The 22,199-nt window shown below is 37.7% G+C and overlaps 2 protein-coding genes across 3 annotated transcripts in view; one reads left to right on the forward strand and one right to left on the reverse strand.

The window, feature by feature from the left end:
- The first annotated feature begins 9 nt into the window (after positions 1 to 9).
- Positions 10 to 12,719, forward strand: TSTD3 (thiosulfate sulfurtransferase like domain containing 3). Its single transcript, XM_029945434.1, has 4 exons — positions 10 to 120; positions 10,839 to 11,012; positions 11,148 to 11,307; positions 11,580 to 12,719. Exons 1-4 carry the CDS (start codon positions 48 to 50, stop codon positions 11,650 to 11,652), a joined length of 480 nt encoding a protein of 159 aa, XP_029801294.1. The 5' UTR covers positions 10 to 47; the 3' UTR covers positions 11,653 to 12,719.
- A 2,799-nt stretch (positions 12,720 to 15,518) lies between these two features.
- The window catches only part of CCNC (cyclin C), a 29,031-nt gene continuing 22,350 nt past the window's right edge, over positions 15,519 to 22,199 (reverse strand). Inside the window, exons 10-12 of one of the 2 annotated variants that reach the window (XM_029943603.1) lie at positions 19,175 to 19,254; positions 18,152 to 18,270; positions 15,519 to 17,376 (exon numbers count right to left, since the gene is read on the reverse strand). In XM_029943603.1, the coding sequence (XP_029799463.1) occupies positions 17,325 to 17,376; positions 18,152 to 18,270; positions 19,175 to 19,254 (251 nt within the window). In that variant the 3' untranslated portion in view covers positions 15,519 to 17,324. The remainder of the gene's footprint in view (positions 17,377 to 18,151; positions 18,271 to 19,174; positions 19,255 to 22,199) is intronic. The other variant, XM_029943602.1, reaches the window with a different exon arrangement.

The raw sequence follows: 22,199 nt of genomic DNA on the forward strand, positions 1-22,199 counted from the left end.
GAGCTGGAGGAGGAAGTGGTCTGGAGCCCAGTGGGCGCTAGTCGGAGATGGGGCTGCCGGGGCAGCTGCTCGGGAGTGCAAGCCGTGCGATCCTCGGGTCGGCGGAGGCTGTGCTCTGGGGTGAGATCCGTGGTCCCTGCGGAAAGGGAGAGCGCCTAACCTCGGGCCCCGGGGAAGGAATGGCATTGGTGGGGGTGCTCGCTTCTTGAAGTTTCCAGGTAAAAGTCAGACCCATTACTTTTGGCACCTGGGAAGGAAGCACCCACTGACAGTTCTCGTGCCTTGGGTCTGGGGCTGCTCTTGGGGGACGCAGGGAGAGAGGTCAAGGTTGCTCCAGGAAGCTCGCGTGTGGGGAGGCATTTTGGAAGATACTGGCGTTTGAACCATGAAGGTCAGTTCGCGACTCAGAGGAGCGAGCGTGGCCAGCATCTGCCTCGGACAAACTAGCCACGAACCCCTAGCTTTGCAAGTTACACTGTACCCATTAGGAAGCCGCGCGCATCGCTTGAATTATAACAAGTTAGAGCCATTAAAGTACCGCCAGGACAAAGCAAGCCAGAGAAGCGAAGGTGGTTGTGGAGGTGTTGGGTGGACTACTCAAAGCTAACTTCCTGTCCTTTAGCACAAACTTTTATTTGTGGATGCAGCTACAGAGACGGTGGCCTAACACTGTGTCCCCAACTCTCCCTCTCAGTTATTCCACTTTAACTGTTGGTATGTCCTCTGTAGCTTTAACTGTGCTTTTCTATGCAAATGTTTCGTTTATTGAGGCAGGCCTTACTGCCTCTTACTACCTCTGCAGTTCACTTCCCCATTTTGTGGAGAGACAGACACAAGTAAACAATCACCATATACAGCCGGGTAAGACTGCAATGGAAAAAAGCAATGATTCTACCTGAGTTGGAGAAAGTGTTATAGTGAAAAGGTGCCTATTTGTTTAAAATTATGCTAGTGGCACGCCTGGGTGGCTCAGTCGGTTAAGTGTCCGACTCTTGGTTTCAGCTCAGGTCATGATCTCAAAGTCTGTGAGTTCCAGCCCAGATTGGGTTGGGTGCTGACAACATGAAGCCTGCCTGGGATTCCCTCTCTCTCTCTTCCCCTCCTCTCCTCTCTCTGTCTCTCAAAATAAATAAATAAATTTTTTAAAAATGTAAAAAAAATAAAATTCTGCTAGTAATATATAATTATATTCTCATCATTTTGAAACAAAGCACAGTATACAATACCCTTTGTACACCCTCCCATGTTCCATTCTCCTCTGCATGTGTGGTTTGGTACACATCCTTCTAAACACTTTTCTATGAGCATACGTAAATGTATGCCTAAAAATACTGTATCTATAATATACAGGTTGCTGTTTTTTAATCTATGCCCCAGAAACAATCCTTTCCTGCAATCCCACTCTCCAGGAATAGTTTAGTATTTCCTTCCAGATGCTTTTCTGGACTTTTATAAAACACAAGTATGTGGTATGTATATAGATCTCAAAGGGGAAGCTTTTTCATTTAACAGTATGGACATCTCTCTAAGTCACTCTTTGCTTGTAAATGCTGTATGATAGGCTTCATAATTAATTCAACCACTTCCTGTATGAACATGTAGGCAGCTTCTGATTTTCAGGATGTGTTTCTAATCTTCCCTTAAAAAAAAAAAGTTTATTTATTTATTTTGAGAGAGAGGAAGAAAGAGAATCCCAAGCAGGCTCCATGCTGTCACTGCAGAGTCCAACACAGGGCTTCATCCCATGAATCGTGAGATCATGACCTGAGCAAAATCAAAAGTTGGACGCTTAACCAACCGAGCCCCCCAGGTGCCCCATGTCTGTAATCTTACAACCAAGACTTTCCAAAAAGAATGCTTTCAATCCTTGTTTTCTTTTTTTTTCTATTTTTATTTTATTTATTTTTTTATTTAAAAATTTTATTTTTTTTACTTTATAAAGTTTCATATTTTTTTAACATATGCAATTATTTTCCATTATTTACAATACAGTAGTTGCAATGACACTCCAAACAGAAAAGCAAAGTAAAAAATCAAAACACCAATCCTTGTTTTCTTAATGACTCTACGTGGCTACAATGAATGCTTGCTACTTAATCAGTAACTTCCATAACACTGAAAATGTCCTTTGTCTCCTACATTTCCATGAGGACAAAAACTTGCTGGCTACCCTTATGCTCTGAAGCCATCCCTTCAGGTATTATTCTGCTACTTTTATTGTTGTTCTTTTCTTCCTTTTTGCTTTTGTGTAGACTTACTCAGGTTTGAAGCAGGATCCCAAATGGGACCTACTAAGTCGTGCACACTGAAGATGAATGCTGTGCTAACTCACCTTTCACCCACCGAGCCCTGCCCTATCTCTTCCCAGGGTGCTGACCTCTTTAAGATTCTAAGTAGCTTTCTGGGTAATAGCCAGGTTGCATAAAGGCATTTACTTGGTATCCCAGTCCTGGGGCTATGAAGAACAACAGAAAACACAGAGAGGCCCTAATTAATATGAATCGGCTTCCAGCAGCAGATGCCTTAAGTAAGGAGGGAGTTTGAGGAAGGTGCCAACTTAGAGGACTTGGGGGCTCCCTGGGCTATTTACGGGACAGTACTGTGATAGAGGAGTAAATGGAGGTTGAAAAGACAAGTAACTTTGAGAAGCTGAAAAACAGTATATAGGGTGTTCCCCTTTCATGTTAAAATCACTTCATGAAATAAATGCATTGCCTTACCAAAAATTTCTATTTTAACATTTTACTCACTAGGATAGTTGTTCATTTGCTTTCAACATTTTGCTATGCGTGGTTCAAAAAACTCACAATATTTATTAGAGTGATTACATTAAAAGTTGTAAAATGTTCACACTAAATCCAAATACCCATTTGAAAAAGAAGCAAATGTTCTTCCTAATATTTTCTCTCTCAAGTAACAATCATCATTTCTTTCTTGGTTGTGTGTTATTTGTATTGACCATGACACAGTACCTAGGAATAATTGTCAATATTCAACAGATATTGACATTGGTTTTCTAAGGTGTCAAGATCCAGAGGAAGAGTATAGGAGAACTAGGGAATTTATTTTATGGCTGTGGCAAGAATGAGTGGCTACTATTATGATTATTATTATTAAGCAAAAACTCTTATGTTTCCTTCTTTTGATGGTAAGTTTATTTATTTATTTGAGAGAGTTCAGAAAGATGGCGGGGGGATGAGTGGAGGAGGGGCAGAGAGAGGGAGAGACAGAATCCCAAGCAGGCTCGTTGCTTGAACCCACTAACCATGACAGGAGATCATGGCCTGAGCCGAGATTGAGTCGGATGCTTAACCAACTGAGCTTCCTGGGCTCCCCTCTTATGTTTCAAATAGTTTTTTTTTTTTCACATCAAAACTTTATTTATTTGGAATTATAAAAAGAATGCCAAACTTAATTAGTAGGAAGGAATGATAGACTTTTTTTTTTCTTTTTTTGCAGGGGTTGTGGGTATAGGGAGAGAATCCCAAGCACTGTCAACACAGAGCCTGACTTAGGGCTCAATCCATGAACCATGAGATCATGACCTGAGCTGAAATGAAGAGCCAGACACTTAATTGACTAAGCCAGCCAGGCGCCCCAGTGGTAGATTGTTTCTTTTCTTTCTTTTCTTTTTTAAAAAATGTTTTAGATTAAGAGAGAGAGAGAGAGAGAGAGAAAGAGGGAGAGAGCAAAAGCAGGGAAGGGGCAGAGAGAAGGAGACACAGAATCCAAAGCAGACTCCAGGTTCTGAGCTGTTAGCACAGAGTCCAACACGGGGCTCAAATCCACAAACCAAAAGGTCATGATCTGAGTTAAAGTCAGATGCTTAACCAACTGAGCCATCCAGACGCCCCAGGGATAGACTATTTCTAAGTGAAATTTAGTTTAGTATTTTAAAGTACAACATGTAGTACAAAATCATGCGATACTATAACATAGAAGAGAAGGTACATTTATGAAAAAATAAATTCAGAGCCCAAGTCATGAATATGGCTTCTTTTTTTTTTTAATGTTTTTATTTATTATTGAGACAGAGAGAAACAGAGCATGAGTAGGGGAGGGACAGAGAAAGAAGGAGACACAGACTCCGAAGCAGGCTCCAGGCTCTGAGCTGCCAGCACAGAGCCCAACATGAAGAAAGCCTGATGCGAGGCTCGAACCCACAAACCGTGAGATCATGACCTGAGCCGAGGTTGGTAGCTTAACCGACTGAACCACCCAGGTGCCCCAGGCTTTTTTTTTTAATGTTCATTTATTATTTATTTATTAAAGTTTGTTTTTTGAGAGAGACAGAAAGCTTGAGCAGGGGAGGGGTAGAGAAAGAGGGAGAGAGAGAGAATCCCAAGAACCCAATACGGGGCTGGAACTCATGAACCTGTGAGATCATGACCTGAGCCGAAATTAAGAGCCAGCTGCTTAACCAAATGAGCCGTCCAGGTGCCCCTATGTATATGATTTCTATTTATAATTTATTTATGTTTTTATTTTTTAAAAATATTTATTTTTGAAAGAGAGAGATAGAGCATGATTGGGAGAGTGGCAGAGAGAGCGGGAGACACAGAATCTGAAGCAGGCTCCAGGCTCTGAGCTGTCAGCACAGAACCCACTGCAGGGCTCGAACTCAAGAACCATGAGAGCATGACCTGAGATGAAATCAGACACTTAACCATTGAGCCACCCAGGTGATCCTACATATAATTTATTTAAATATAGAATTAAATCACATTAATGTAATTGAAATTAAATAATTTAATGAACAATTAAATCTAGAATTTAGAGATGTGGAAGTAACTAAATTTCTTAAGCCTTTTTATTTGGAAAAAAAAAAAGTTCATTCCTACAGGTTTCTCCTTACTTTTTAAAAAGACCTGACAATTGTATTAGAAAAACAGACTTCTAAACATGTATGCAGTATGAGTCAGATCATTCTGAATTATACTAGATCCTCAACTGGTGTAGTCTAATATGATGGGATGTTAAATATTTTTAGGGCATCATATTTGTCTCAAACTGAAATTTGGGTTGGCAGGTTGATTTTTTTTTCTTTTTTTGAGCTGTAAGCATTTGAAAGACACAAATGCAGAGAGAAGCTTTCTCTGAACTCCCCTTACCTAAGGTAAGTTTCTCCTCCAAGAGAAACTCAATTCTCATAAATACCCTCCGCAGGAGTTTCATCAGCCAGGGAACACTGACTCATCACAGGAAAGGAGACTAGAGCTCCTATGACAGCACACAAACTGTCATACCTGCCATCTGTTCTTCTAAGGGTCCATTCTTCTTCCCTAAGAACCATTTACTTTCCTCTAGGCAGCTACATTCCCTCTCCCCTTTCCCTATAAAGACGAGAATTCTTATTTTTTAATTAAAGAAATAAATTTTTTAAATGTTTACCTTTTTTAGTTTCACTCATTTCTCTCCTTACTCCCCACCCCCACCATTCCCTGGGTCAGACAACCACCAATCCGTTCTCTGTATCTATGAGCTTGGATATTGAGGGGTTTTTGTTTCCACGTATGAGATCACATGGTATTTGTTTGTCTTTGGCTCTCTGACCTAGCGTATATCCTCGAGGTCCATCCATGTTGTCTCAAATGTCTTTTTTATGGCCAAATAATATTCCTGTGTGTGTGTGTGTGTGTGTGTGTGTGTGTGTACCACAATTATTTTATTCATTTATCCATCAGTGGACACTTAGTTTGTTTCTCTATCTTGGCTGTTGTAAATAATGCTGTAGTGAACATGGGTGTAGGTATCTTTTCAAGGTAGCATCTTCATTTTCTTCAGATAAATACCGAGAAGTGGAATTGCTGGATCGTGAGGTAGCTTCATTTTTAATGTTTTTGAGGAACCTCCATACTGTTTTCCACAGCGGTTGTACCAATTTACATTCCCACCAGTAGTGCACGAGGGTTCCCTTTTCTCTGCAGCTTCACCAACACTGATTTCTTATCTTTTTGATAATAGCCATTCTGACAGGAGTGGTTTGAGATCTCATTATCATTTTGATCTGCATTTCAGATGATTAATGATGTTGAGCATCTTTTCATGTGTCTGTTGGCCATCTGTATATCTTTGGGAAAATGTTCAGATCTTTTACTCATTGTGGTTTTGTATATCATATATAGATCTATAGTATAAATCATATATATAATGTGATCAACTTTGTATACTTCTGCATTTTTTTTTCTCACTTAGGTATTTAGAAGCTTTTTGTGGTGGCACATATAACTCTTTAACCATCATATGTATCCTATAGTATGGATTACCACAGTTTATTTAACCAGTCCCCTATTGATGGACATTTGATTTTCAATTTTTTGCTATCATAAAAGGTTCTTCAGTGATTATCATTGAGCATACCTCTTTGTGTATATGTACAAGTATTTTACAAGAATAGATACTTAGAAGTAGAATTGTTGCATCAGTAATGAATGACATTTAACAGTCTTCAAGGACAGTAAGAGTGTCCAGGTAGAGATGAGGAAGAAAGGTACTCCCTTCAGAAGGAATAGTTTGCATAAATCATAAAGGAAAGGCAAAAATACATATTTAAGGGTTGCACTGTATAGCAATTCTTTTTTTAAATGCTTTATTATATATTTTTGAGAGAGAGACAATGTGAGCAGGAGGGACACACACACACACACACACACACACACACACACACACACACACTCACACAGAATCTGAAGCAGGATCCAGGCTCAGAGCGCTCATCACAGAGCCTGATTCAGGGCTCGAACTCATGGACTGAGAGATCATGACCTGAGCCAAAGTTGGTGCTTAAATGACTGAGCCACCGAGGTGCTCCACACTGTATAGATTATTTCAATTCACAGCAACTCAGAAAGGTTAAGTAATATTATTCCTGTTTTACAAATAAGAAACTAAGTCCCTGAGAGTTTAAGTAGCCTGCCAAGGATTACAGAGCTAAAGTGGACAAGCCAGGATTTGCCCCTGGCTTACCTGACTCTTTCTGTTGTGAAAATGTAGTTAGAGCACATGTATACTTTTAATGTAGCTGGAGGGTCGGTCACTGAGGCAGAGGAGGAAGGGGGAAGAGGAGAAGGTCTGGTATGTGGCTGGTAAAGCAGATTGAAGGGCATAATGGAACATACTAAAGAGCTTGGAGTTACACCCAGGTGAGGTTAGATTTACCAGTGTAGAAACAGCAAAATTGGAGCTGATTAAAAAACTAGGCACCGGGTGGGGCAGTGTGCCTGGGTGTCTCTGACAGGTAAGTGTCCGACTCTTGATTTCGGTTCAGGTCATCTCACAGCTTGTGAGTTCAAGCCCCACCTCGGGCCCTGCACTGGCGGTGCGAGCCTGCTGGGAATTCTCTCTCCCTCTGCCCCTCCCCTCCTCATGCTCTCATTCTCTCTCTCTCTCTCTCTCAAAATAAATAAATGAACTTAAAAAAAGAAAAGTGTTTGGTATTTACAAGTAAATAGTTTTTTTTGTAACTCACTTTTGACTTTGCTTAACTACTTAATAAATAGAACCACCAAGCATTTCTTTTGGCCTATGGACATTGCAGAAAATTTACTGACACTAAAGGATGAAGTTTGGGAACCTCTGATTTATACATATCGTGTTCCAACTAATTTTTTAAAATGTAATGCTATATTTTGGAGAATTTACACTGAATAATATTCCATCGTATAAACGTACCACTTATCACCATTCCCTTACTGATAGACTTCCAGCTTATTTCCGTTTTTCAATATTCCAGAGAATGCAGCCAACAAATACATTATACCTGCATGCATTTGTATGTCTCCATGCTAACACTCCTATAGTAAGATAGCTTCCTAAAAGTAAACTTGAGGCAAAAAAGATATACATACATAAAATATTATTACTGCCAAATTTTCCTTTCAAAAGATGTTAACATTACACACTCCCAGCAATGTGCAAGAGTACCATTTTCTCATACCCTCACCAATATTTGATATTATCTGTCCTTTTGTTACAAGTCTTGTTTTGACCATTTTTATGTGGGCAATTTTGTCTTTTCCTCTTTATGTGTGCTTTATTAATAGTATCTTTTGTCTTTTTCTGTATTACAAATATTTTGTTCCTGCCTGCCACTTGTATTCTAATTATTCATTGTCTTTTTTTGTTATTGTTAATATGTTTTTTAATGTTTGTTTATTTTGAGAGAGCAAACAGGGGAGGGGCAGTGTGCTGTCAGTGCAGAGCTCAATGTGGGCTCGAACTCACTCACGAACCATGAGATCAGATGTGAGCCGAAGTCAGATGTTTAGCTGACTGAGCCACTCGGGCACTCTAATTATTCTTTTGCCATATATAAATTTAGCATTTTTATGAGGTCAAATCTTTATGACTTCTGATTTTACCATGTTTAGAATGATCTTCTTATCCCAAGATTTAAACTATTGGCTCGTGTTTTCTATTAGTACTTCTTAGATACTACTTTTTAGGTTGAAATTTAAATTTACATATAAGAAATAAGGGAATAGCCTGCTTAAAGTTTCTTCCTGATGTCTAGCTAGTTGCTTTACATATTTATTGAATGAAATTTCCCCATTAATCTGAAATATCACTGTTAACTAAACCGTGAATTCTTACAGGTGGTATATTGTATGTCTGCTTCCAAACTTAGACCTTTAAATCTTTTCCTATGCAAGTTTATATTATTTAAACCAATTATGGGGCACCTGGGAAGCTCAATTGGTTAAGTGTCTGACTTGGGCTCAGGTCATGATCTCAGGGTTCGTTGGGCTTGAGCCCTTATTGGGCTCTGTGCTGACAGCTCAGAGCATGGAGCCTGCCTTGAATTTTGTGTCTCCTTCTCTCTCTGACCCTCCCCCACTCACAATCAATCTCTCTCAAAAATAAATAATAAAATATATAATATATAATATATATTTAAACCAATTTCACTTTATATTTAATGTTTAAAACATTTGAAGCATTTACCTTTCTTATAATTGGTCATTTTGTTGTGTAATATTAAATTTTTTTGTTTTTATTTAAAAAATCTTTTGGGTTTTCTTTCATGTTAAAAAAAATTGGATCTATAGAAAAGTTGCAAAAGTAAAATGGAGTTCCCTGTATTCTTATTCAACTTCCTCTAATGTAAGCTTCTTACGTGATACAATTACTGAAATCAGGAAAGAAATATTGACATAATACTATGAACTAATCCACAGACCTTATTTAAATCTCACCAGTTTTGGAGCGCCTGGGTGGCTCAGTCAGTTAAGTGTCCAACTCTTGATTTTGCTCAGGTCAAAAACTAACAGTTTGGGGTGCCTGGGTGGCTCAGTCGGTTAAGCGTCAGCTTCAGCTCAGGTCATGATCTCATGGTTCGTGGTTTTGAGCCCCGCGTCGGGCTCTGCGCTAACAGCTCAGAGCCTGGAGCCTGCTTCACATTCTGTGTCTCCTTCTCTCTCTCTCTCTCTGACCCTTCCCTGCTCACTGTCTCTCTCTCTGTCTCTCAAAAAGCAAACAAACAAACAAACAAAACCCTAACAGTTTGTGGATTTGAGCCCTACATTGGGCTCCATACTGATAATGCAAAGCCTACTTGGATTCTCTCTCTCCCCCTCTCTCTCCCTCCCTCCCTGCCCCTCTCAACTCACATTCTGTCTCGCTCTCTCAAAATAAATAAACTTCAAATTTCACCAGTTTTCCCACTGATGCCTTTTATAGTCCAGATTCAGTCCAGGATTCTGCATTGTATTACATTGTCAAGATGCCTTAGTCAGCTTCAGTCTGTTGACAGTTCCATGCTCTTTTCTTTCATAACTTTGATACTTTTTAAGTGTATTATTTTGTAGATTTAATTTGTCTGAGATGGTCTTCTGATTTGACTCAGGGTATGCATTTTTGGCAAAAATACTAAGGAAGTGATGTTGCGCTCTTCTTCGAGTATCCTAGTAGAGACTGCATGCTGTCAACATTTCTTAGCACTAGTGGTCTTTGAAAAATTGGTTAGTGGCATTTTTCAGGTGTCTCCTTTTGTAATTAGTATCTCCTGGGGAGATACTAACCTATTTCTTATCAAATTTTCACTCCCTAACTCTAGCATCTATCAGTGGCTCCTGTTGAAATATTTACTGGGGTGTTAACCTAATGGTGATTTTCTCTATCATTCATTCTATATTTATCAATTGAAGTAATCCCTTCTCTCCAATTATTTATTCAATTATATACTTATATCACTATGGACCCATGGATCTATTTTATGGGTTATTACTCAGTACCAAATTATGTTACCAATTATTTTTTTGTTTTTATTTAAATAATCTCTACACCCAACATGAGGCTTGAACTCACGATCCTGAGATCAAGAGTCACATGTTTTTCTGACTGAGGCAGCCAGGTACCCTACCAATTTATTTAACAGACAGAAACAGTGCCTTTAAGTACTTACAGGTGTAGTTCAATTGTAAATCCCCATATCTAACATATGGCATGTTATCTTCACTTGTAAGGGGAAATTACATTTTTCTTCACATTGTAATTTAGATTGTGGCTAAGTTACAAATTATTTGCACAATTCTGTTACCATATGCTGAATATGTATTTACAACCTCCACCTAATTAAGGGCTTGGAAAGAGTAGAATATGGAGCTGATACAAGACCAGCCATTAAGCATGGAATGGCTGCAAGCCATTAAGCAAGGTATGACTACATCCTGTGACTCCGTCAGGCTGCGTGCAGTACACTGATTGCACAATTCAGTGAAGTCAAAACATCAACTATCGTTAGCTGACTGGAACCAGGGGGAAACTTTCCTTTGAACTGCTTTCCAGGTATTAATAGCAATATTACTTTGAAGGTGCCTAAATTATTTTCTTCTTTCCAGGCTTGAAGTCAATAAAAGGAAGCTGCCACAATTTTTGTACTGCTGTTTTTAAAGATGTCACTTACAAGGAACTTAAAAGCCTCTTGAATTCCAGACAAATTACATTAATTGATGTTAGAGAGAGATGGGAAATTGTCGAGTATGGGAAAATTCCTGGGTCTGTCAATATACCACGTAAGTGACCTGTGTCTTAAATTGATTCATTACAAAAGTGTGTATACAAAAGTATATACACACACACACATATATATATGTTCAGTAATTTACTGTATCTAAAATTTAATTGAAATTCTTAACATTTTCTTCCAGTGAATGAGGTAGGTGAAGCTCTACAGATGAATCCAAAAGACTTCAAAGAGAAGTACAATGAAGTGAAACCGTCCAAATCTGACAGCCTAGTGTTTTCTTGTTTAGCCGGAGTGAGAAGCAAGAAGGCTTTGGACACAGCAGTATCTCTGGGCTTTAACAGGTACATAGGTGAAGTATAAAAATATATTCAAGAATATGTATTGCATTGTTTCACATGTATTACATTTTTACTGTTCTACTGAAAAATTTCTTATAATTACTATGTTAGTAATAGCAGGATAGTGACTAAGAGCCTCTATATTTTCATCCTTTTAAATAGTTTTAAAGTCTAGAGTAGTCCTTGCACCTCTAAATCTCTAAAGTTCCTATCAGTCTTTTGTTTATAAAGCAGGAGAAAATGTTTACAGCAGTAACTTTGCTATATGTTTTCAGTGTTCAACATTACGCTGGAGGATGGAATGAATGGGCGACCTATGAATTCTCAGAAAAGAAAAAAGGAAATTGAATTCTGGAATACAAGCTGGCTCTTTCCTTGTGTACATGCAGCCTAGGATAGTAGAATGAACAGAAGAATAATAATCTAGTCCTGGCATCACTGGTTATGGGAAGGGGATTTTGTGTAAGTCAATTATTTGTTGAATCTTTTTCTTAACTGTAAACTGCAAATTGAGAATGCCTTGTCTATTTCCTTGAGGATTGAAATAATGTATTTAACTTGCCATGGAAATATAAGGGTTGGGATTCTAGAAATTAATTTGTAAACAGTTTAGTGAACTAGTTTAGTATAGTACAACAGGATTATCAAAGCCAAGTTACTTCTAGTACTTAATCATACTGTATGACCACTTATGTTAGCCTGGTTTCTAGAGCTAGGCAAGTTTTTGTTTTGTTTTGTTTTTTTGGTTAAAGTATGTTTTAGTTTGTAAGCTTTCCCATTTTAGAAAATTCATAAAATTTATTTTTCTATTATGATATACAGTACAAATACTTCTGATAGATACACCTTTTACCATAATGAATAGTTACTGAATATTGAATAATATAAAGCAGCTAGTAAGCATTTCTTGAACTCCTTTTCTTGGTTTAGATCCTATGCTAAATATTCCAGATTCTAAAAAGATAATAAGATAGAATGTGATTCCTCTCTGAAGATGTTTGATTTCTAGCAGAGGTCTATAAAAGTAAAACAACAGACTTTGTCTTAAAACACCAAGAATCTGAGCTCCAGAAAAGTAGGTGAAATATGAACAATGAAAATACATTAACACCATCCAAAGATTTATGGCAATGTTATAACCAGCATGGTAGTGATATAATTTGCAACTTAAATTAATATGATCTATAAAGATAGAAATAATAGTGATTGCTTCTATAAAGAGAAGACTAACTGGACAAAGCAAGGAGGGAAATTTCTAGGGTAATGGAAATGATTTATATCTTGATTGAAGTGTTGGTACATTGGTAATACATTTATCAAAACTCAGTGAACACTTGAAAACATACATTTTCTGTAATTATATCTCCATTACGAATAATGAAAATATGAAAAAATGTAAATGTAAATGACTCTCACTAGCATGAGTATATGCTTTTGGAATGTCAAGTCCTTTGTCAGTGGATTAGTGGTAAGACAACTTTGTGCTTTCTTCCATCTGTGCTTTTTTTTAAAAAAATTTTTTAATGTTTATTCATTTTCGAGAGACATAGAGACAGGTCGAGGGGGCAGAGAGAAAGGGAGACACAAAATTGGAAGCAGGCTCCAGGCTCCAAACTGTCAGCACAGAGCTGGATGTGGGGCTTGAACTCAAAAACCTCGAGATCATGACCCGAGCTGAAGCTGGATGTTTATCTGACTGAGCCATCCAGGCGCCCCTTTCTGTGTTTAGTTTCATTTATGTAGTCACTGAGATCATAGAAGGCCTAGGAAGTAACTATAAGGACTTGGTGTGTCCTCAATCCTCAGCCATTGGAAAATCTGGGGTAGGAATAATGTGACCAACTTGACCTTCTGTTTCTGATAATGTCAGTCTAGTTTCTCGCAGAGCAAACTCCCTACAAGAACTAGAAGAGCTGGAAAATAAACACACACACACATGCACACTCTTCAGTGTTGGTTCATCCTCTACAGCTTTCCTTTTCCCTTCAAATCCTCACTGCTTTAGTAGCTCCTTCATGCCTTTAAGTGAATTTTATTTATGGATCTACAAAACAAACATTACTAGGACAAATATACTAAGGTGGGAAGATTTGAAGAGCCACATTCTGAGAGAAAGGAAGCTGTGGTTGAAGTACTGGGCCCATCAAGGAATAAGAACCTGGGTAAAAACCCTGGGTAAATACATTAGACCTTTAGTTGGAACCCTGGGAAACTATATCTTAGGAATAAAGGTGAACCAGAAATTGACCAACTCTCATAATAAAAATGTTAAGACCAGCTTTGAATCAACTAAATCCCTGAATGAATTAAGGTGATCTTAAGAGCCTACCAGAAGTAAATCCTCTCTTAGAGAAAGACATCATTAGCTAGCTAGAGCAAGGGGCTGGCAACAATAAATTTTTTAGGTTTGTGGCCATAAGGTCTTTGTTGTAACTACTCAACTCTGCTACTATAGCACAAAGCAACAGTGGACAATACATAAATGGATACGTGTGTCAGTGTCCAGACAAAACTAGGAGGCAATAAGGTAAGTAAGAGCATGGGCCCTGGAGCCCGCCCAGCTGCCCAGGGTTTAAGAATTAGAACCTGGGGCACCTGGGTGGCTTAGTAGGTTAAGTGCCAGACTTTGGCTCAGGTCATGATCTCATGGTTCATGGATTCAAGCCCCACACTGGGCTCTCTGCTGTCAACACAGAGCCCATTTCAGATCCTCTGCCCCACCCCGCTTCCCCACTCCAAAAAAAAAAAAAAGGAAAAAGAAAGATACTTAACTTTCTGTTCCTGAGTTTTCTCATCTCTACATAATTGTTCTGAGAATTAAGTTTAATGTAGGAACCTAAGAACATTCTTGTCACATAAGTACTCAATAAAAGCTCTAATAATTATAAGCTTGGTACTTGGAAACGTGGAGGTAACACAACAGCAAAGAAATAACTAAAAGTTGCTCTGGAGAAGCAGGAACGCTCAAGCAGTAAGGAGAATGGGTCATGGGTCTAATATTTTCGGCATTCAGTAGCCACATGTAGCTAGTGGCTGTCACGCTGGACAGTGCAGCCTACGGCTCTGACTTACCACCTATTGATGATATGTATTGCTTAAAAAAATGAACAAGCATTTTTAAGCAATACATATCATCAATAGGTGGTAAGACACAGAAAGCAGCAACCAGCCATGATCTGCCCTCTGTGGAAGACACCTTTAAAAGTAGGCTAACCCCACTCAAATTTTTTTTTAACTTGATCAAGCGTTTACATTCAATTACCAATTTATAGAAAATACAGAAAAAGGAGCATGTCAAATGGCACTTCAAAGATACATTTAGTAAGATCCATATGGTGGGCAACTCTCAGTAGACAACCAAACCAAAAAGGGGAATTTCAAAAATACGACAGAAGAGGAACCCATGAATTTAAAAAGATTTAAAGGATTTATCAATCAATTGCAATGTCTGGTCCTGATCCTGACTAGAATTGTTTATTTTTCATACTTATAACTGAAAATATGAACAATGAACATTTGATAGTACAACATTATTTTAACTAATTCTTTAGGTATAATAATTTTTAAAAAGCCATTATCTTTAGGAATACACACTGAAATAATAATAGATGAAATATGGTATCTTGTATTTGCTTCAAAATAATACGCATATTTTGGGAAGTTAATGCAAATTTAGGTGAAATAAAATTGGCCATGATTTGGTCATTGTTGAAACTGGGTAATAAATACATGAAGGTTCATTACAGTATTTTATTTACTCTTGTATATGTTGCTTTAAATTTTCTATAATAAGAAGGTGAAAACAAAAGTGCAAGTCATATATACTAACTTTCAAAATAAAAACTTAAAAAGAATATAAATAGGCTTAAAAAAATTAGGGTCAAGTCAGTGGTTGTGATGTGTAATCACTGTGCTCTTCCAACTCAAACCCAACCTTAATTCCTTCAGACCTGAGGAGAGCATTTTCCCTTATTTCTTAATTCTGTCCATAAGCCTACAAGACCTACATTTATCATTGGTACTGACTTTACACATAATCTCCCTTTCCAACTTATCTGATCCTCTCCACAAAGAAGCCAAACCCTACAGTCTGTTTATAAGCCATCTGAATTACCTACCTGCAAACTACAGAAGACTTTAATACCTGTCTAAAGGAAGGACTCTCAGAAAACATAAGGTAGATTCAAAAGATAAATTCAAGACATGAGTCAGTATAACTGGAGAACATTACTTTTATTCTTGAAGTTTTATACTAGGAAGTCAACATTTAATTTAATAATCCATTGTTCACAATTGATGTATTAAAAAACTCAATCCTTAAATTGTACATCGATATCCTATGACTTCAAATTTCACCGCTCTCCTTCAAATCTGAAGAAAATGTTTACGTTCCACAGACAGCACAGTCCCACTGACGTAACAATTAGTCCAAGTCCTACACTCATGAGAATTAAGAATAGCCAGTATCAAACTGGCCTGAAACCTGACTGTGTTCCTGGCTCAGGATACCTGTAGTAAATTTGTAAATCCACACTAAGACACAAATATAAAACTAGGGAGTGTATGTCAGATAAAAACTTTTCACAGTAGAGTAAAAATTAACATTAAAATGTTACCAAATTTCAACCATATTATGGTGTTTTATCGAATTAGCTTTCAAATTCCTGATTGTGAATCGAATGCAAATAAGGTCGTCTATGATATTTTTTTAAGTTTGCCCAGCATTTCAAAATGGTTACGGAATTAATATAACTTTTAAAATGTCAAAGTATGCTATACATATTGCACTTTTCTGTTATGCTGGGCTAGTATCTTCCATGGCAAGATACTAAAACTACTGAATAAAATACACTTTAAAATCAATAGTACTTGATTAATTTCCCTGAAATTATCAACATCATTACCAAAATCTTCCAGGATTTTGTAAGATTTGATTCCTTAAATACAGTTTTAAAGTTTAACTTAAGGAGGGAAAAAACCCCTCATATATTTGACTTTTTATGTCCTTTTTTTGGTCCTTCAATGACCAAAGAGAATTTTAAACAAATTATGCTTCATGTTTCCTGGCTTAATAAAAAGCTGTAACTTTTATTATCCAAATTAAGAAAATTATGCTAATTAAAAGCTATTAATTTTGAAATGTCCATGTATGTCTGTCTATAGGTCCCCTTAGAACCTTTCCAAGCTTTTATAATCAAGAGATTTAAATCAATTATATGCTAGAATCAAATTAGGTAAGGAAAAACTTATTTTGCAAAAATAAAATCACTTCCCAATATGCTTGACAGAAACAAGCTATTCATTTTCATTTGTGTTCCACTGAAGACATAACTGAAATCTGTCCAATGGTTTATTTCCAACTGGTCCACTACGGAATTCTTCGGAATGTTTTAAGATTGGCTGTAGCTAGAGTTCTGATTTCCATTTGGACCCTGCTCTCCTTCACTGTTCAAGTGGGGAAGAAAAGATTTTATACCAATTAAAAGACTCATTTTCAACACCCTGATAAGCCAACTAATTTTTAAAGCTACTCACTCTATGGTACAACTCTACAAAGACAATCCTGATTGTAAGACACAGATATGAAAAATTAAAATACAGAAGACTAACATTTGGTTTTATGTTTTTATTCTTCCATAATTTGGTGCCCTCACACATTACAAGCATTCTGGAAGTTGGTGTCCATATACATTCAAAAATCTTAAATAAGGGAATGGGATTTCACTGTCATTACAGGTATCACTCAACATAGAGATTAGAGCTTTTTCTGAACAAATTTCCTGTAAAATTAAGTCTTACATATAAAATTTTATTCCTGCCAAATATGAAAATGAAGAAGTGTTCTTCCCAAAAAATGACTGTCCAAAGGCAAAATAAAATCACATGTAAATACAGCAAACTTTTATAAGTCAGAAAAGAAAAATGGCAATTTCCTGGAAAATGCTGAATACTTAAAAATAACTAAAACTGAAAATACCAGTAACTGTGGCAATAGGATTATTGCCTTATCTTGTCCATCATCATCTTGCAGCTTCAGGCCCTGCCACTAGTGGAGAATCACTCAGGGAATTTCTGCAAAAAATGCATCCAAAGGTAGCTGTTTGAATGAATGCCTTAAACAGCTCCTTGTGTAAGCATTAATTTTTTTCCCAAATGGTAACATTAACTTATCAGATCTATAAATCTATCTTGACACATTCTATAACTTATTTTTCTTGATAGATGATTAAGATGGGTAGCATTGCTTTATTTCCCTTCTCACCTTTTTTCCTACTCTAAATGATCTGATGTGAGAGCTGAGAACCAGTGAATTAAATGAACAGATCCTATTAAAAAAGAAAAAAAAAAAAAGAAAACCCCTCTTAGCACAAGTGATTCATATTTAGCAAAATTGTGGTACTATGTGCCATAGTTCTTCAAGTCCCTCAAAAGCCAAAATTCTTTATCTTTACAATATCAGATCACTACTGAAATACATGAAACAGGATAATCCAATAGGAAGGGTTAGGGAGGAGGCAGAGTCAAAATGATGTGGGATTCTACAAAATTCTTTATTCCTGAATTTCAGATGAACTAGTTCTGTTAAGTTTATGTGCAGTATATAGCAATATGTTGAGGGATACCTGTAAGAGACCCGCCATTGCATTAGGAAGTTAACAGATGATCAATGTATTTTTTTAAATGAGATACTGCCAATCTATCAAGTCAGATTAAAAAAAAGGTATACGCATCATGAAGTTTTGGAAGAAATTTCATCAAAACAATACAACACAATCTATGAAAAAATATGAAAATGTGTATGAAATATATAATGAAGTGAAATCCATAATTAAGGTCTACAAAGTACCTGTTTGGAGGAGGTTTTGGTTTCGGCATCTTACTAAGAATAGTTGCCATCTCTTTTCTCTCATCAAAATTCTTCCACTGCTCATACAGTTTTAAAATAACCCTGATTATTTCCAAAATCTGAAAGTAAATATTTGAAAAGTTCTCAATGGCAATATCAGACAACATTTACTATCTAAAGAACACACATCCCGAGAAAACAGTGGAAAGACAGTCTCTGTCCTTAAGTAGTCAGGTAAGATTAGACAATCTTGAGGAATGTGAAAGCAGTATTTTTTACCACACTGCTCTGTAGGCTTCTCCTTCAACCCTCTCATCTTCTAAATTGCATACCTTGTCCATCCTTATCCATCTCTGCAATGGTTTCCTTCTATCTGCTAATATCTTACATCAAAACAAAACAGTGAGGTACTGGGAACAGAGATCTAAATCATGAAAGACGATGCTACCAGAGTACATTCCTCTAATACCAATTGTTTCAAACAATTCAGCTGCAGGTGGTGCACCAATGTCGTTGTTTTGTTTTTCCATTAATTACATATGAGTTCAGGTGCTCAAAAACTGGCAGCTACAAAATCCATCATATCCAGTTTCCCAATTAGCCCTTTCTTTCTCATCTGAACAGACCTTACCTCACCTTGGATTGATCTAATGCTGTCAACATTGCAGCAGAAAAGGTAGAAAAAAAGGACAAAACCCACTTTGTCAGAAGGCAGGCTGTATTACAAAAGTTTATGGTAGTAGTATTTAGTAGTCTTCAGGTAGCTTTTAAAATAATCCTAAAAATGAGAGGTAACTTTGCAACTAAGAAAACCAAAAGTTTACCATTCTGCTTAAGCTTAAACCCAAAAGACGAATATAACCTAAATGGTCAACATCAATTCTTCTCACCAAACATGTTTCTTAATATTTTTACCAAAATCGTTAGCCTGGTGGACAGTGTAAGATTTCATGTTAAGTAAATCATCACATTAACTTTAAAATGTTTAAGGTTATATTCAACTAAGGGAATTTTAAAGACTACCTTCTCCATATCCACAGAAAGTTCCGCAAACCACTGTCTGGCATCTTTCTGCTGTACAACACAGGCTACATGTAGACAAGCTGAAAAGAAAATGAGAGAAAGGCCCATGTTTAACTGCAAACCTGGAATGTAGGCACTTAGAGCTAAAGATAAAAATTTTCACTTAAAATTTTCATCTGCATTTTCCAATATTCTTTTTTAAAATGGCATAAATTCATCTAATGGTTACCAGTGGCCATCCCATCAAGTTAATATAAAAGACAGAAAAAATTACTAGACTATATTAAGGTTCTCGATTAGCGCCTGCTCCTCACTGTGTGCCAGCCATGGTACACTTGTTCTGTGAGCCAGGGTACGTTAGGAAAAAATCTAATGAGGAAACTACAGCAGGGAAATGATCCCCAAATATTGGTGAGTGGTAAAAATGCACCCAAACTCAGTTTGACACATTAAAGGGAAAAATAAAACAGTAATATGCTGACAAAAATCAATAAATTATGTTTTGATATTTCAATTAAAAGCAGTGTTGCCTCTGTTTTAAGTTATTAGCATATGATCAAGTCAGGTGAACACTGGTCACCCAGATACAGAATTCAGTGTTATAATCAAATAGAGCTTAGAAAAAAGTGTAATGTATTGTATACAATATAATTACAGTTGACCTTTGAACAATGTGGGGCTTAGAGATGCCAACCCCCTCTGCAGTTGAAATATCTGCATGAGGGGGCACCTAGGTTTCTCAGTCGGTTGAGCATCCAACTTTGGTTTAAGTCATGATCTCGTGGTTCAGGAGTTCAAGCTGCATATTGGGCTTGCTGATGTCAACCTGTCAGTGCAGAGCCCACTTAGGATCCTCTGTCCCCCTCTCCTCCCCTGCTTGTGCTGTCCCAAAAATAAATATTTTTTTTAAATTGCATGTAACTTTCAACTCCCCAAAACTCAGCCACTAATAACCTACTACAGACTGAAAACCTTACTGATAAATAGTTGATTAATACATATTTTGTATATGTATTATATACTTTGTTCTTAAATAAAGCTGGAGAAAAATATTAAGACAATCATAAGGAAAACATATTTACAGTACTATAAAAAAAAAACCTGTGTATAAGTAGACCTATACAAGTCAAATCCATGTTGTCCAAGGGTCAACTGCACACACACATTACATACAATATAACCTAACAAAGAGAGTAAAAGAGCCCAAGACAACAATCTCCATCACAACTTTCCCTAATATAATTGCTACCAGCAGCGTGGCTACCTGGAGACCACACTAGCTTCCTGAGTTATATTCCCTGGTTTAGTTACCCATATGATTTTGCTAAGATTGTCATTTTAGGCAATGAGTGACTCAAATGTGACTGACATAGTGGCTGCCCCAAGTGAAATGAAGCTGTAAAGTAGGATGTAGGTCCTGGAGGGATTGAGCGGCCCAAGAATTGAATACAGTAACAGGTAACTGATATACAGTGGAAAGTGCCATAACAGAGCATACGTAGAGTAATGAGAACCAGAGAAGACATCCTAAACCCAGACTGAGGTGATATAGAGTCTGAGAATGGGGAGGGTGTCACTAAAGAGCTAGTATCTGAGCCAAGTCTTAAAAAAAAAAAAAAAGGTGACAGTGGGAGCAGAGAATGGTATGTGTGGGCTAAAAGAAGCTGTGGATTTTATCCAGAGATTGGGAGGAGCACTGAAAGATTTTATTTATTTTTTTTTAATTTTTTAAAATGTCTTTATTTTATTTTGAGAGACAGAGTGAGCAGGGAAGGGGCAGAGAGAGATGGAGACATAGAATGTGGAGCAGGCTCCAGGCTCTGAGCTGTTAGCACAGAGCCCGACGCGGGGCTCAAACCCACGAACTGTGAGATCATGACCTGAGCCGAAGTCGGATACTTAACCGACTGAGCCACCCCGGCGCCCCTGAAAGATTTTAAAAAGCTCTTCCTAGGGCACCCGGGTGGCTCAGTTGGTTAAGTGTCTCACTGGCTCAGGTCATGATCTCTTGGTTCACAAGTTCAAGCCCTTCATCGGGCTCTGTGCTGACAGCTCAGAGCCTGGAGCCTACTTCAGGTTCTGTGTCTCCCTCCCTCTCTGCCTCCCCCACTCATGCTCTGTTTCTCTGTCTCTCTCAAAAATAAATAAAACTTTTTTTAATTAAAAAAATAAAATCAGAAAATAAAAAGCTCTTCCTAGCTCAGGGTTTCTCAACTTTGGCACTACTGACACTGTGGCTGGACACATGAAGACTGCCTTGTACCTTGTAGGATGCTTATAGCAGCATCTCTGGTTTCTACCCACTAGATGCCAGTGGTATTCATACCAGTTGTAATAACCAAAGCCATCTGCAAACACTGCCATACATCCCCTGGGGAGCAACATTATCTCAGGTTCAGAGCCACCAGCCTAGCTCAACTGTGGAAGATAGACTGGCTTTCTGAGAACAGGGATGCTAGATCCTAATTAACCAGTAAGGAGACTGCTGTGGTCACCTGGACAGAAATGAGAAGATGGCTATGAGATTACCAAAGGGACAACTGAGAGAAGACACAATAGGTATTGGTTGCCAACTAGAGGTAGTATTGAGGGAGATGAAAGAGCTAACTGCCAGGTTTCCAATGAAGGTACCTAACTACTGCTATTTACCAAGCTAGCAAAGACATTAAAAGGAACATCTTAGATAAAGTGATGCGTTGGTTCAGTCCTGGTCATGAGTCTGAGGTGCCAGTGAGACACCAAATGGAGCTACCTAAAAGGTAGATGGATATAAATAACTGCTCAGGAGCATGTCCTTGGTTAAATAAGGAAATTTAAATGTTTCAACCTATAAGAAATAGTAGAAACCAGGGGCCCAGTGAGACTCCTCAGGAAGAACAAAGATAACAGGGATGCAAAGATGCAGGACATGGCCTGCTATTCCTTGCTTCTCACCCATGTGTGCCTTCCCACTGAACCCAGATGCCACTGCAGAGTCCTTCCAAATACAAGGCTGTCAGAGAGCCTCCAGAACCACAAAAACATA

Source organism: Suricata suricatta, chromosome 7 (assembly GCF_006229205.1).
Source record: "Suricata suricatta isolate VVHF042 chromosome 7, meerkat_22Aug2017_6uvM2_HiC, whole genome shotgun sequence".
Classification (NCBI taxonomy): domain Eukaryota; kingdom Metazoa; phylum Chordata; class Mammalia; order Carnivora; family Herpestidae; genus Suricata; species Suricata suricatta.